We start from the raw sequence: 14,231 nt of genomic DNA, 5'->3' as shown, positions 1-14,231 counted from the left end.
TCCTTGCACCCATGAGTAAAGCCAAGAGGCTGCAGTGTAACTGGTTTAGATGCAAGTAAAATGAATCAGCTGTTACTATTTCTTTAATGTTATAAGAAAAATATTAACATTCCTGTTTTCATTGCCATGTTGTTGTCTGAGTGTACGTCTGTGACCTTGGAAAATGTCCAGAGCAGTTTTTCACAGGAGGAGCCTCTGTGTTTAGCGCCTTTAAATGAACAGGAACGTGACCCCGTTCTGCGATTCAAAGGAAATGTGAAAATACGTCACAGAATTTGTTTTCACATCAGCAATAAGAAGAAGCAGAATGATGTGCTGAGTCCGCTTCATCTGCATATGTTTGTTCGCGATTTATTTTAAAATTTATGTGTGGTGTAAGTAGGGCAAATACACTGTGTGTATCTAATGAGAAAGGAGGAATTAAAACGAAGGAACGTTTCAAGGTGAATCATTCACTGACTACAGACTACGGGGGAAACACTATGGTAAGTCAAAAAGTATCTGCAATAATTTGCATATTATCAGATTTTTAATAGTTTCAATTTTGAATTTTTTTAATAGACCTCTCTGCGGTCTTGCTTTAGAAACCTGATGTTTCCGGCACTGCAATACTGTGAATACACACAAACAGGGCACCTGCAGTAAAAATGCTTTGGCTCCCTTGCCGGGAGTGGAACGACGTCTCTCTCGGCGAGTCCTACCAACCACATTGTGATTGTAGGGTGATGGACGGACCGCACTGATTGCTCATCAGTCCCCCACTGTGCTGGATCGGACACAACAGCCTGACCTCTTGAGGCACCCCATCTTCCTGCGCGACTCGTTTCGTGGCGGCGTTGGAGCTCGAGCCTCCCGTTTGTTCGGCTCAGTGTCATGGGTGGCAGTCGTTTCATTGACCTCCAGCCCCAGGCGCTTTTGAATGGCCAGGCTGAGTTCCTCCGGATCCACAGAAGTCCCATATGTGTCCCAGGCCATACCCGAAGAGTCCCAGGACAAGTCCCTTGTCAAGGTCCCTGCTCCTGAAGTTCTCACCCTGGCTTCCACAGCTGGGCTTAGCTCATGGGAGAAGACACTCGGCGGTGACTCTGCATCTCCAGTTTGCACTGCCACGTCTCTCAGCTCCACTCGAGATGTCATGGTGCTGGCGTCCCTGCATGTCCGCTCCAGCTGTGGGCAACGGAAGCTGGTATTCTGAGCTTGGCAACCTTGCTGACAGCAGTTTGTCCCCTGCTTGGTGTCCAGTGTTGTCTCACTCATGGAGGAGACAAGTCGACGGGAGGTCAGCAGTGAGGATCTCCAATCTCTGAATTTGCTGTCAGCATCTGTCTGGCACTTATGTGGGAAACTCAGTGGGCGGCACTCTTCCCCGCTGTGGCTGCTGTGGTTCCTCTTGCCCCAAGCAGCTAGGCAGAGTTCTGACTGCTTGGGATGCAGGCTGCCAGAGATGGTCTGGGACGGCTCTTGAGAGTTGAAATTTTGTGTCCCAACGCGCAACAAGTCGATCTCTGGCCCTCCCTGGTTATTTCCCCCCTCACCGCCTTGAGAACTTTCCAAAGAGCATCCTTGCGTTGCCTGTTCAGGTGCACGGGCTGCATCAGTTTGTGTTGGTGCCCCTTGGATATGGTGACTCTCCACAACAGTACCTCTATGGGGCCATACAGCGCTGCTGGCGCTCTTTGGCAAATCCATCTTGGCCCAGGCTAGTTCCACTCTTCGTTGCTGGCTGGCCTCTACCTCTGTGGAGCTCTTAGAGAGGGACAGGATGGGGGCCCACAGCTCGTCTGTTGAGTCGTCAGAGCCAAGACGCCTTCCTGGGGTCAAGTGCTCTGATACAGGTCGCCTGCTCTCTGCCATGGGACCAATAGGCCTGCTGGAAAGAGCCCAGATGTGAAAGTTTACTGGGGGTCCAGACAACTCTCCTTCTCCATCGCCTTCCCACAACACAAAGCGTGAGGACATGTCAGTACCATGTTAGTCACGCGTAACTAGGATGAACAAGGGGTTGTTTTGTGTTCCTAAACTAGTCTATAGAGGCCAAATGTTGTGTGAGACGAGGAACATTGGGTACACATATCTCTAAAATTTCTTCTAGCATTTCAGCCATTACTTAATATTAAGTAGGCACATGTGGTGCGCCATGCAAAACAGGAAGTCTCACAATGGCAGTAGGTACCTGCAACCCCAGGTGTCCCCCACCCTGCCGACGGTAATCTGATCAGATTAAGGCTGGATCAGTGTCCACCAATACCATCGGATTACTGGATCGCTCATCCGAGTGCACTCCTTCAGGCCTCTCAATGAGTTAGGCTCCACCCCCCAGCATCTCACATCAGTTCAGTCAATAACAGATAATAATAAGCGTTTGATTCTTAAGTAATAGTTTGTTTTCAGGGCACCACGATGAACCAACATGAAAAGATGTGAAACGAAATGGAAAAGGGACAAGTAACAGTACCCTGATGAACACCTACAGCAGGTTCCTATTTATTGTTCAAGCAACATTAACCTAAAATATTTGTTTATTGTATTGCACTTCCCGGAGCTCCACTACATTGGTATCTTTTAAAAGAAAAGAAAATACTTTCATTGCTGTTTTAGCTTGGCCTTCAAATGGCTTTGAGGACTGAACGGACATTACTGTACGAGCAGATAATACAGCATGTATACTGTATATGCATATGTATCATTGCAGGTAGAAAATATTGATGAAAAGAGACATTTAAAACAAGCAAGATAGTGCAGATGAAACCAAGCACTGCTAAGTGCACGCAACTTGCACTTTATAGAAAGGCTGTCCAACCTTTTTTGGCGAAGGACAAGAATTATTACGGTGAACAGGTTTGAGGGCTACATGTTTAAAAATTATAGAAACATTGTAACTTAAATTTTTACACTGAAAAATTATTATTCTATTACATCTAGGTGCAGTGTGTGCTAAAATGTACATCTTTGACTATTATCATGTGATTCAATACAATTTATAGTACTTATAATAGTTATATTATTTATAATAATTAAATTTTTTTTCTTGCAGGTCACATTACATGAAACTGCAGGTTGTATTTAACCCTTCTGCCACACACTAGACACCCTTGTTTTAGAACCCGTGAAGCCTGTCATCTTCCAACCCCCCAGGTATCACGGTGACCTGACTTACCTCCAGCATGAGCCAGCAACAGTTGCAGACTGTAGGCTATGGTTCTCTCTCTTCTCCTCCTACTCTTCCTTTCCCCCACTCTTGCTCTCCCTCCACCTCCTTGCAGGACTTCACTCATACCCAGTGGCCTCAAGAGGAGACCACATCAGTTGAGGGAAGAGGCTCCCTGCCCTTTCAAATCCATAGGGTAGAGCAACCCCCCCATGAATCACTATGTCAGCATCCACAAAACACTCCTTAATGCTCCACCCCCTTCTTAGTGTCCAACAGTTCCTTGGGCTCCCACTGGCGCCAAGATGGAGCTGGCCTCAGGGATTATCTCTGCCTCCTTCATCTGATCACCAGATGCAAGAGATCATTGGATTTTGGGCAAGACTCCTGCATGCAGGCTAGGGAGCAACGGGTGTGACCGTGTGTGAATTGCCGGAGTGGGAGACTGAAGGTTTACATTTCCTCCTGCAGCCCAAAGTTGCTGCTAACTAGTGATTCCAGATTGTTTTTGGTTCCTGTGAGTGTGTGTGATTGAGTCTATGTGTGAGTGCCCTGGTCTGGACTCGCATCTTATGTTGGATCCACATTATGCATTATTATTGCCTGATCCCACTGACTTCTTCCCCAAGTTCCGCTAGGGACTAAAGGGCTCTACATCCTCACTCCACAACTCGAGCTGCCGTGGAAGACAGAACCTGCACTCCAGGAAAGCGCTTTACTTCTCCGACTCGGTCCCAAAGGCTAAATTGCTCTGATCCTAATCGGCTGGCCAGGCCGTAAATGGATTACACAAAGTGTTGACAGTTGAAGATGGGTTAAAAGCTTCCTAATCTGCACTGTCTTCTTTAGTTTAAGACAGTTGTAAAATTGTGGCCTCCCAGGAGGGGTCTCCTGCGGTCAGGCAGCACTGTCCCATTTGGTGGAATCGAGTATGAAAAAAAAAACATGGGTGCCGATGTACAGTGCTTGTGACAATAAGTGGCAGGTTAGAGTTCGCTTTAAATCTTTTTCTCAGCATTACATATTGGCATGCTTTTCAATACCCTTTTGTTAGTGTCCCCATGCTTTTTAAATGCCATCCCAAAGTGCTTCAACAAACCAAATGTTGCAGTAAGTGGGGCCAGAAGCGTCACCTTGAAAATACTCATCCTCCGCTATTCAGTTCAAAGTAACTATCACTTATCATTAAAGTTTTAATTTTCGTTTATCTGCTCTGTGATATCCAGTCTGGGCCCACAACGTCTGGTCCGGTGCAATAAACTGCATTTGCATTTGAAAATTATGCCAAGAGTCTGTGTGAGACTGAGACGCACTGCATTGTGGGAATGGCGTACCTATGCTGTCAGTTATTTTCTGGCAGTCTTACTTGCGTACTCATCTTCGTGTTTTCTATTTAAATATGATAGATATCCTTTATTTTCTTCACAGTAATCCCCAGACACTGGCACAGTAAGTTTACTTTATGAATCATTATTTTATATATGTTATTCATTCCATTTTAATGTCCTACAGCATTTTCTTCAGCACATTAGGCACCACTGCAGGGATTCTTGTGGTGAACTTGGACTGGGCATTTAAGAAACTAGTACTTCTTTCCCATAAGAAATTGGTATAACAAATTAGGACTGGAGTATGAAGGATAAATATATGCAAAGCCCATTTATAATTTTATAAAATTTCTTCCCCTGAAAAGCCCTGAAAACAAAAACAACTTGCATGTGATTAATGTTACCCCTCCATCTGTTTCTCTGCACATTTGAATAGGATAAGAAGGTCACAGTTTAGGAACTTTTGGAGTAGCAAACCTGATACACAAATTATTCAATCTTAATTACTGAAAATAAATCAGTTCATGAAGACAAACTGGACAAGGCCATGATTCCACAGTTGAGTGTTCACTGCCCAGCAACAGATTGGACACATTGTGGTCCAAACTCATAACAAGGGGCCCTGTGAATCACTGCAACTTTTTCACTGGGAGTCAGGGTCCAGGGGGACAGAAACACTTGCAAGTGACACAAAGCATAGTGGAAGGTGACAGGAGTTTATTGAACCTGGCACCTACAGATATGGTAGATCCCTTCTTTGGAGATGGCAAAGGTCAAAGTTGAGGTTATGGAGGTTTTCTACACACCATTTCAAAAATAATTCAAGGGAAAAAGTCCAAAATAACCTAAGCCAAACAATAATTTATATTATTAAAAGAATCAGTAAATAATGTGTCCTTCCAGAAGTGTCATAAGACAAGTAAAATTAATGTACATATGGAGCTCTCATATCCTCCTCTGGGTGACATCACTTCTGAAGCTCTGCTCTTGATCCCTTCTTCTGGTTTTCCTTTGATGTCCTTCGTCCCTTCCCTCTGTCCACGGAGCATCCTTCATCTTGCGAGGTTTCAGTTTGGCCCTGTATCGGGTCCTGGCGGAGCCAAGTCAGCGGGCACCCCCTCCTGGGGGTGTCATACGTTTGTTCTGTGTTTGGTACCGGTTCCAGGCAAAGCAGCTCTTGATCTTTGTGTTCTGTGACGTCACCCTGCTGCCCCACTGTCACTCCGGCACTGCTCTGATCAAGCTGGGACTCTGTCAATGTCTGGTCGAGGACAGGCACTGGGGTCGTGACCCCGGTTTCAGTGCCATCTTTATCTTCCAAACGATCCCAAGTCATACCTGCCAACATCAGTAATAAAATGTAAGAAAAATTTTTCCCAAAACAGAAAGTTTTTAAAAGCATGTCGCTATATTTGACCCTTTTACCTGAACATTTTTCCATCTGTCTCAAAAGTAATTATTAACATAAGGATTGATTAAATTAAATCATACTCTAAGGATAATGCTCAGAATATAGCATATTTTATAGCTTTTGAAATGGTCAAGAAATCCACAGATACAGAACATTTTTGTTTGCTGGATCTGTTGTAAGCTATTCTAAGATACTGGATAATTGGGAGAAAAGTTTAGAAAATTCAGGGCAGGGAAAGACGTCACAGCATGGCAGAATTTGTGTTCCTTACATCAGGCTATGAGCCTATGCACATTGGCCTTGGATACAAGTGGACTCTGAATGGCAGCCCTGCCATAAATTGCAGATTTTTCTTGTTGGGACCGGATCACAGAGCTGATCAAAAATCAACTTAACGTGACTCACCTTTGCAGCTGTGCCTGTATTTATGATTTCGTTACGTCAAACTCCTTTTTTTATGCGACAAACTCGGCCGCAAAGGTGAGTCATACATTTACTCAATGAGCCATTTTTCTCCAAAGAGACTTACACCGTTCGTCTACCTTACAATTATTCACCCTTTTATACAGCTGGATCATGTTACTGGAGAAATTTAGGTTAAGTACTTCGCTCAAGGATACGACAGCCAGAGGCATTATTCGAACCCGTGATCTTTCGGCCCAAAGACAGCAGCTCTAATCGCTACCTTATCAGCTGTCCCATAACAAGGACGTTTGGCAATTAGCAGTATGTCAGCAATTTTAAAAAAAAAAAAAAAAAAAAAAAAAAAAAAAGCCTGACAATTAGCAGCTTGAGATGCAGGTTGTCAAAGCAACACAAGGCCAACGAAACAACGGACACGTGAACTGCAAGTGCATCACTCACAAAAACTGCTAAATCATTTTGTGTCAAGTGGAACAGTCTCAAAAATAATGACAGCATATGGTGCAAATACTGCCTCCTCCAGGATGATGTAATGTCTACCCCTTTTGTCCCTCAAAGAAGCAGAGGCTTGTCTTCCTGAGGAATGGTGCGAAATCTCACTACACACAACTCAGGACTTTTATGACCGCATTCCGAAGAGGACTGACGCCGCTCGAAACCGACAAGAACGAAGGTACGCGCCCATTGGCTTTCGCACGCTATTGGTCACTGAATGCGGAAGTGACACGCTATGGTTCACTTCATTGGACGTTACAGTACGACATTATTGGGCAGAGGTATGGCCTCCGACAGCACGTGGCTGCCAATCACGAGCGCGATCTTTGTTTACTTCCGTGTGTTGTCGGTTTTTCACGGGGTCGCGTTCAGGCTATTTAAACTGGAAACAGAGAGAGGAAAAAAAAATATGGCCTTCGTTTGCATCAGCATACAGTTAGTGTTCACCGAGCATCAAATTAACCGTCTGCTGAAATAGCTGTTGTCTCTGTGAGCCGCGTCTCCTCACACGACACCCCGGCGGCGGCGCTGCTCTCTACTAGCCTCTATAGTACCTCTCTGCTCCGCAACCTGCCAGTAGTAACCGGCCCGGTGCAGCTCCCGCCGGATGGTCTTCAGGGAGACGCGCTGCTCCCGGCCCGCGTTGAACTTCTCCCACAGCTCCTCGGCCGTGGCGCGGCGATTCCTGCGCACGAGCTGCACGAGCGCGTGCGTGTCGCGCGCCGACAGCAGCCGCTTCCGACCGCAGTTGCCTTTGGCCGAGGAGGTCTTTCCCTCGCGCTCCCACGCGGACATCACCTTGGAGACGGTGCCGCGCGACACGTTGGCCATCTCCGCCGCCTGGGTGACCGAGGCGCCTCCGAGGCGCGCGCCCACGATGACGCCGCGCTCGAATTCCGTAAGATCCCCCCGAGAGGCCATTCCCGCGCTCCTCCTCGCTTTTCGGCGCGGGCGAGCAGCGCGCGCGCCGGGCTCATACCGCCACCTCCCGGCTGGGAGTCCGTCTCCTCCCACGAAACGGGCGGGAAGACGCACCACTCGCGTGCTGAACTGTGCGTTTGAGCTCGTAGCGGCAAGGGGCGGTACCTGTAGCTGCCCCACCCAGAGCCTGCTGTCCCAGCATGCACCGCTCCTCCTCAGCCCTCCCTCCTCCATTCACACCGAAATTTTCTCAAAAAACTTCGTTAAAATAGTTGACACAGACGTAGTAGTAACGCGACAGTGCCCGTGGGCTTAAAAGAAAGAAACAAGCATTCCTCACAAATAAACAAAAAGTTAACAGAAGCATGGTTATTGCACCTTTGTGGTTGTTAGAATGTAGGATAGTATTCTTCACTCCTTTTTTCACAAATAGGGGAGCAGTTTCCTGTTACTGAATTACATTTGTGTATGTAGTGTAATACGGGTAGTATAAAAGTAAGGCTGATTAAGTAGTGCATACCATCTGCCTCTCATGATCTTTAAAAGCAGGTAATGAATGTTTAAGAGTAAAAGGAGGTTATAAACGAGCTAAGAAGAGCCGACCACAAGTTTTACGTGGGGCCGCAGAACACGGACAAACCGAGCGCTGTGCCAGGACAACAACCTGTCTCTCAATGTCAGTAAAACTAAGGAGTTGGTGATTGACTTCAGCAAACAGGATACGGTTCATGCACCCATCTACGTAGGAGGGGACATGGTAGAGAGGGTCAACAGCTTCAGATTCCTAGGGGTCACCCTCACTGCCAAACTCACGTGGACTGAGCACACAGCATCGACCGTCAAAAAGGCCCATCAACGCCTCCGCTTCCTCAGGCGTCTGAAGAAAGCCAGGATGTCCACTACAGTCCTCACCACTTTCTACAGGTGTGCTGTGGAGTCCCTCCTCACGGGGTGTATCACATCCCGGTGGGGCAGCTGCTCCGTACAGGACAAGAAAGCCCTACGGAGGGTGGTCAAAACAGCTCAGGAAATCATCGGCACACAGCTACCAGCAGTCGAGGACACCTACACCACACGCTGCCTCGGAAAGACGATGCGCATCATGAGAGACCAGAGTCATCCCGCACGGGCACTTTTCTCTTCCCTGCCGTCTGCAAAACGGCTTACGTCTATTCAAACCCGCACAGCTAGGTACAGGAACAGCTTTTACCCCACTGCTGTAAGAGTATACAACACTAACCATTGTGCTACCTCTAGTAACTAGAGTTGGACTGCTCCTCCCAAGCACATTGGTAAATTACACTGTCACTTCAGGCATTCTCATTCTCTCGTTCTGAGTTCTCTGACTGTCAACTGGCAGTATTGTTACTGCTGTTACCATTATTTATTGCTGTTGCTGTTGCACTACTCACTGTCGTTGTCATTGTTTTGTTTGTGCAGTGTTTCTATTGTCTTTATCCATAGTCTGCGGAGAAGCATTCAGCAAGATTTTCATGATACATGTACATGGTACTTGTATCTATGACAATAAACTTGAACCTTCATAGAGTGAGCACCTGTGGACGGTGTCGCTTAGTCTCTCAATAAAAGTTTTAGTGGGATAAAATCCGTCAGTTAATCTGTGGCAAACAAGTCTTACTTTTATTTGTCAAAAGATACTTGAGGGGTAAAGTCCTTTCTAGCATGAGAGCCCGTAGGGGACTGCGGCAGGAGCTCTTCGGAATGAAGGCCTGATGGGCCAAGTAGCACTACTCAGCTCTGGAAAGCACTTCTATGCATGTCTGAGCAAAAAAAAAAAAAACCATACAAATGCAGTTGAATTCCTCCATAACTGTTCTTTTGTATGACATAATTTATTTTCTTAATTCCGTGATACCTGTAAAACATAGAGAAGTGAAAGTTTGCAAAGTGTGCTTTTCATATCTGCCCCAGCAACTGTGAATGGTGTGTGTGCTGACAGGACTGTGGACCTTCAACGTTTGAAAAACCTCTGAGGAGCAGACTACCAAGTTCTCGTGCGCAGTAGAGCTGTGGTGAAAACAGGGGAGCTAGTGGACCAGACGACCAAACTGGGACCGCATCAAATCGCACTGAGTGCACCCTGTTTTAATAAGGTAAAGTACACCGAGTCCTCACGTTGTTAACTTTCACATTAAGAATTTTGAGAGATAATTTGTGAAAAACTTTTACAGAACCTACCCAATGAATAATTTAAGATGTCTGTATTATCACACTTTGGACATTGATTGTATGGATGAACTGAAAGTGGCTAGATGCTGACGAATGTTGCATATGTTCTTTCTGCTTAATCAAAGTTAATAAAAGGTAATAAAAGAAGTGTCTTGTGGCTGACTGGCATCTTGACCATGCTGTTGCCTGCCTCCTGCCTATCATTTCCAGGATAGGCTCTGGAAGATGGCGACCAGAATAAATAAGTATAAAAGTCTTTCATTATAGCTGTGTATAAGTTCATATACATATCCTGCCGGTGCTCAACTACTGTATATAAGTCAAATGTGCATATTAATTTTCTCGGTGTAGTGCTAGGAGAGATTTGAGTTTCTAGCCAAACTGTGCTGCCTTCATCTTTACAGTCTTGCTCAAAGTATGGTGACCTTTAGGCATCCCCGAACCAGAGCCTTCCTCTACAGCGCCTTACAGTGGTGGTGCTGAGGGCACGAGGGCTGACCTACGTGAGTCACCAGGATGTCCTTCATGGTCATAACCATGAGTCTGTAATGTAAAATACAGTTGTCTTCTGAAATACTTCATGCATTCATCTCCATAACAACCTGGAACATGACATGGCTTGGAACATCAACTGCAGTCATCTTTGACACCCCTCACCATGTCGTGCTGTCATCTCCATAACAATTTGGAACATTGTATGGATGTTATCTTCATCATACCTTGTATTATTTTATAGTAATCTCCATAACTCAGTAAGTCATCCATAGTCATCTACATAATGCCATGGGACATCACAAACAGTCCACAAACGCCCTTGAACATCACATAAAGTCCACTAAATAAGTGTGGCTAAATTCTTGGTGTTTCCTTTCCTGCCCTCAGGGTCTCTGAGCCAAGTGGTCAACGGCCCCTTCGTATACATTTGTGGTCAGGAAATGGAGCACTGGAATGACATGGTCAAGAAATCACAAGAGCTGGTGAAGCAGTGACATGCCCTTGCTCTTGTCCCCCCCACCCATCTGCAAGCTCAGTGCAGAGCTAGTCACAGACAGCAAGGCAGTTTGGAGACCTAATGTCTCATGACAGAACAACTTCAATAGCAAATACACACCTTAATCGTTTATTTCAATAATGTGTGTTTTGCCATAGAAGTATCAGTATATTTTCCAAAAATGTTCACATTATTCGTACAGAAAGGGAATTTCAAAAATGATAATGTCACACACACATTGTCTGAAACCGCTTGTCCCAAGCGGGGTTGCGGCGAACCGGAGCCTAACCCGGCAACACAGGGCGTAAGGCTGGAGGGGGACACACCTAGGACGGGACGCCAGTCCGTCGCAAGGTATCCCAAGCAGGGCTCGAACCCCAGACCCACTGAAGAGCAGGACCCGGTTAAACCTGCTGCGCCACCGCACCCCCCTAAATGATAATGTACAAAACATTTTTTAAAAGGATAAAATTAACGCGAAAAGATGTCCACACCGTGGTTTGTCCATCGGCTACGTCTCACTCCACTATCTTCCAATCTTTATGGCTCCATTTCTCACAAGACATTTATAATATGCAGTTTTACTCTGATTTGCTTTCAGATGTGGTAAAATATTCAAGTGTGTGAAGTAAACCCTGTTTTACACCCTTGGAGTGTATCTGTTGTACTTTAGAGCATCAGCTGGTTCCCTCCACTTCTGAGGCTGATTTCTGGGTTCCTGTTCAGTTCTCCGACAAAGAGAAACGGCAGCAAGCTAGTCATTCCAATCATCCTAGGTCATCCCAGCTACGTTCAAATGGTGCCATTTGGAGCGAGACATGAAAGTCTGACTTAGCGTCAGTGGAGTCACTAGCCCTGGTCCAGTATTGGTCCAGATTCCACAGCTGAAGAGAAACTGATGTCTGTGGTAGAACAGGAGTTCTGAAGGTGTGATTTTGATGTAACTCGACCAGTCCAGTTTCGATGAATACCATAGCATCTGTGGGACATGAGATTTCAGTATTTTCTCAGTAGCTTCCCAGATGCATTATATGACAACAGATTGACTGGAAATGTGAACTGACTCTGTAATCGGCACTGATCTACAATCGTTCCAGATCATGTCTTCATCTGTAAAGATGTTGTGCAAAACCCGTCCAGCTGTCAGGGGCCTTTGAGGGAACTGTGCAGCCAACCTCTTCACTTCCTACTGCAGTCTTCCTGTTGCTTTCGGTCTTTGAACCGCTCTGGTCACAAGAATGTGTGGAAAACCATTGATTTGAGACTGGTTGATCGAGGGATGTTCCGCACCCCGTACTTTATGACCCTGTAGATCCTGGGACACACGCCCAAGGGCATGAAGGGGAAGCGGCGAGAGCCACGTCGGCTGGCATGTGCAGTCCAGAGCGCCGCAGCATACCTCTGCATCACCTCCACGGTCACTAAGTGTTGCTCATGCGACCGCTGGCTTAGCCGCACAATCACAACCGTAGAGTGGAGCCCGAAGGGGCTTCTCAGCATACCCCGGTACACTCGCTCACTCTCGTAGGAGGTGCCAACCCTGTCCCAGACAAGCGCTGAGCTGTCCTCCTCACCCATGTCAACCAGGCTGCAGAGCGCCAGCAGGCAGGCATCAACCAGGGGCTCGTTTTCCGGGTACTTCTGCAGGACGGCCGCCAGGAGGGGGACGGCGCCGCTGCGGACCAGCTGGTCCTGCCGGAGCTCTGAGAGCAACAGAGACAATTATCAATGAACGTGACACGCAGATCAGTGTGTATTCAACTGATGGGGGCAGCTGCTGGGGTAGTAGGTGGTGTAGTGGTTAGAGCTGCTGGCTTTGGACTCAGAGGTCTCGGATTTGAATCCCAACTGCTGCTGTTGAACCCTCGATCAAGGGGGACACTTGTATCCGCTGCGAATACAGTAAAAACTGGCTGCTGTATAAATGGGTAAATCAGAGTAAGTAGCTTAGCACTGTAAGTCAAAGTCAACTTTATTGTCATTCCCACAATATGTCTAGAACATACATAGGAGTGAAACAGCATTTCTCCTGGACCGCGGTGTGAGTGTCGAGAACAGTATGTACAGAGAGGACAACATATACATATATCGAGTGCAGTGAGTCACTTTAGAGTCGAGTGTCAAGTAAGCGACTAAATCTAAATGTTAATAAGCGGACACCCAATAATTGGCTGGAACCCCCAATGTCAGTGGTTCATCGAGCCCCTCCTCGGTGCTGGGCACTTTCCTGATGGACTGACTCACTGTTGTCCGTGCAGATGCTGCTCAGGGCCCGTGTGGCGAGCAGAAGCAGGTCCTGGTCACTGCTGCTCAGCACCCCCAGCAGGGCAGAAGCGAGTCCAGCCGTGATGAAGTGCTCCCTTAGCGAGGCTGCGGAGGAACACACACGGCAGCTTTGAACACCGTGCCCCCGATGGAAGGTCAGCATCACTTGGCTAAACATTTAAAATATAAATATTGTTCTGAAAATATAAATATTGCTTCAGATTTGTACAGCTACACATTCTGAAATAATTCAGACTATGTAGTCTGATTTCACATTTTAATCACTTATACAACTGAACAATTTTACACCAGCAGCTCAGAATCACAGTAGAACTTTTCCTGGAACTTGAACTGACATCCTTATGGTCCCCAGTGCTGGTGTGGGACCCTTACCCTCTCTGGCCAGCTCGCTCACAAGCAGGGCCACTTGTATCCGCAGCGGACTCTTCCTTCGCAGTGCGTGCGCTAACGTGCATAGGATCCCGCTTGCTCCAATCTGCTCAGCCGCTCCCTCTGCTAGGATGCACGCACACACACACACACACACACACACACACACACACACACACACACACACACACACACACAAATTGATGAACCTGTATTAACCTTCATATAGTTAGCATAATGGGTAGCTCACAGCATACATGTTGAGGGAGGTGTGTGTGTCTGTGTTTTTAACCCTCCAATACTGGTGTGATTGCCGTACTTTGAGATGGACACTTAAAATTGGTAAGTGGTCATCACGAAATGGGGTAAATGGCAAAAAAGCAGCATTTACATTAATCTGATGCTTTTTTCCAAAGCAACTTACAATGTTAAACTACTTATTTACCCATTTATACAGCAGGGTAATTTTACTGGAGCAATTTCAGGGTAAGTACCTTGCTCACGGGTACTATAGCCAGAGGTGGAGTTTAAACCTGTGACCTTTGGGTTTATATGAAGCAGCTCTAAGCACTGCATTACCGACTGCCTCATCAGACACTCCTTTCTAAAAACAAGAGCAGCAGCTGGTCACTATGGTCTGATCATCTCCCAGTGTTCAAATCAGTGTTT

General features: G+C 46.5%; 2 protein-coding genes across 2 annotated transcripts; both read right to left on the bottom strand.

The window, feature by feature from the left end:
- Nucleotides 1-5,129: 5,129 nt before the first annotated feature.
- LOC108934881 (uncharacterized) lies at nucleotides 5,130-8,407 on the bottom strand. The gene is made up of 2 exons (XM_018753051.2): nucleotides 7,360-8,407; nucleotides 5,130-5,814 (listed from the first exon to the last, which is right to left on the bottom strand). Exons 1-2 carry the CDS (start codon nucleotides 7,958-7,960, stop codon nucleotides 5,444-5,446), a joined length of 972 nt encoding a protein of 323 aa, XP_018608567.2. The 5' UTR covers nucleotides 7,961-8,407; the 3' UTR covers nucleotides 5,130-5,443.
- Nucleotides 8,408-11,392: 2,985 nt separating this feature from the next.
- On the bottom strand, nucleotides 11,393-13,335 carry LOC108934872 (uncharacterized). The gene is made up of 2 exons (XM_018753041.2): nucleotides 13,152-13,335; nucleotides 11,393-12,610 (listed from the first exon to the last, which is right to left on the bottom strand). Exons 1-2 carry the CDS (start codon nucleotides 13,333-13,335, stop codon nucleotides 12,138-12,140), a joined length of 657 nt encoding a protein of 218 aa, XP_018608557.2. The 3' UTR covers nucleotides 11,393-12,137.
- Between the last annotated feature and the right edge of the window lie 896 nt (nucleotides 13,336-14,231).

This window comes from Scleropages formosus, chromosome 3, assembly GCF_900964775.1.
Source record: "Scleropages formosus chromosome 3, fSclFor1.1, whole genome shotgun sequence".
NCBI lineage: Eukaryota > Metazoa > Chordata > Actinopteri > Osteoglossiformes > Osteoglossidae > Scleropages > Scleropages formosus.
Note: the sequence above shows the minus strand (reverse complement) of the source record. Positions and strands in the feature narration are given on the sequence as shown.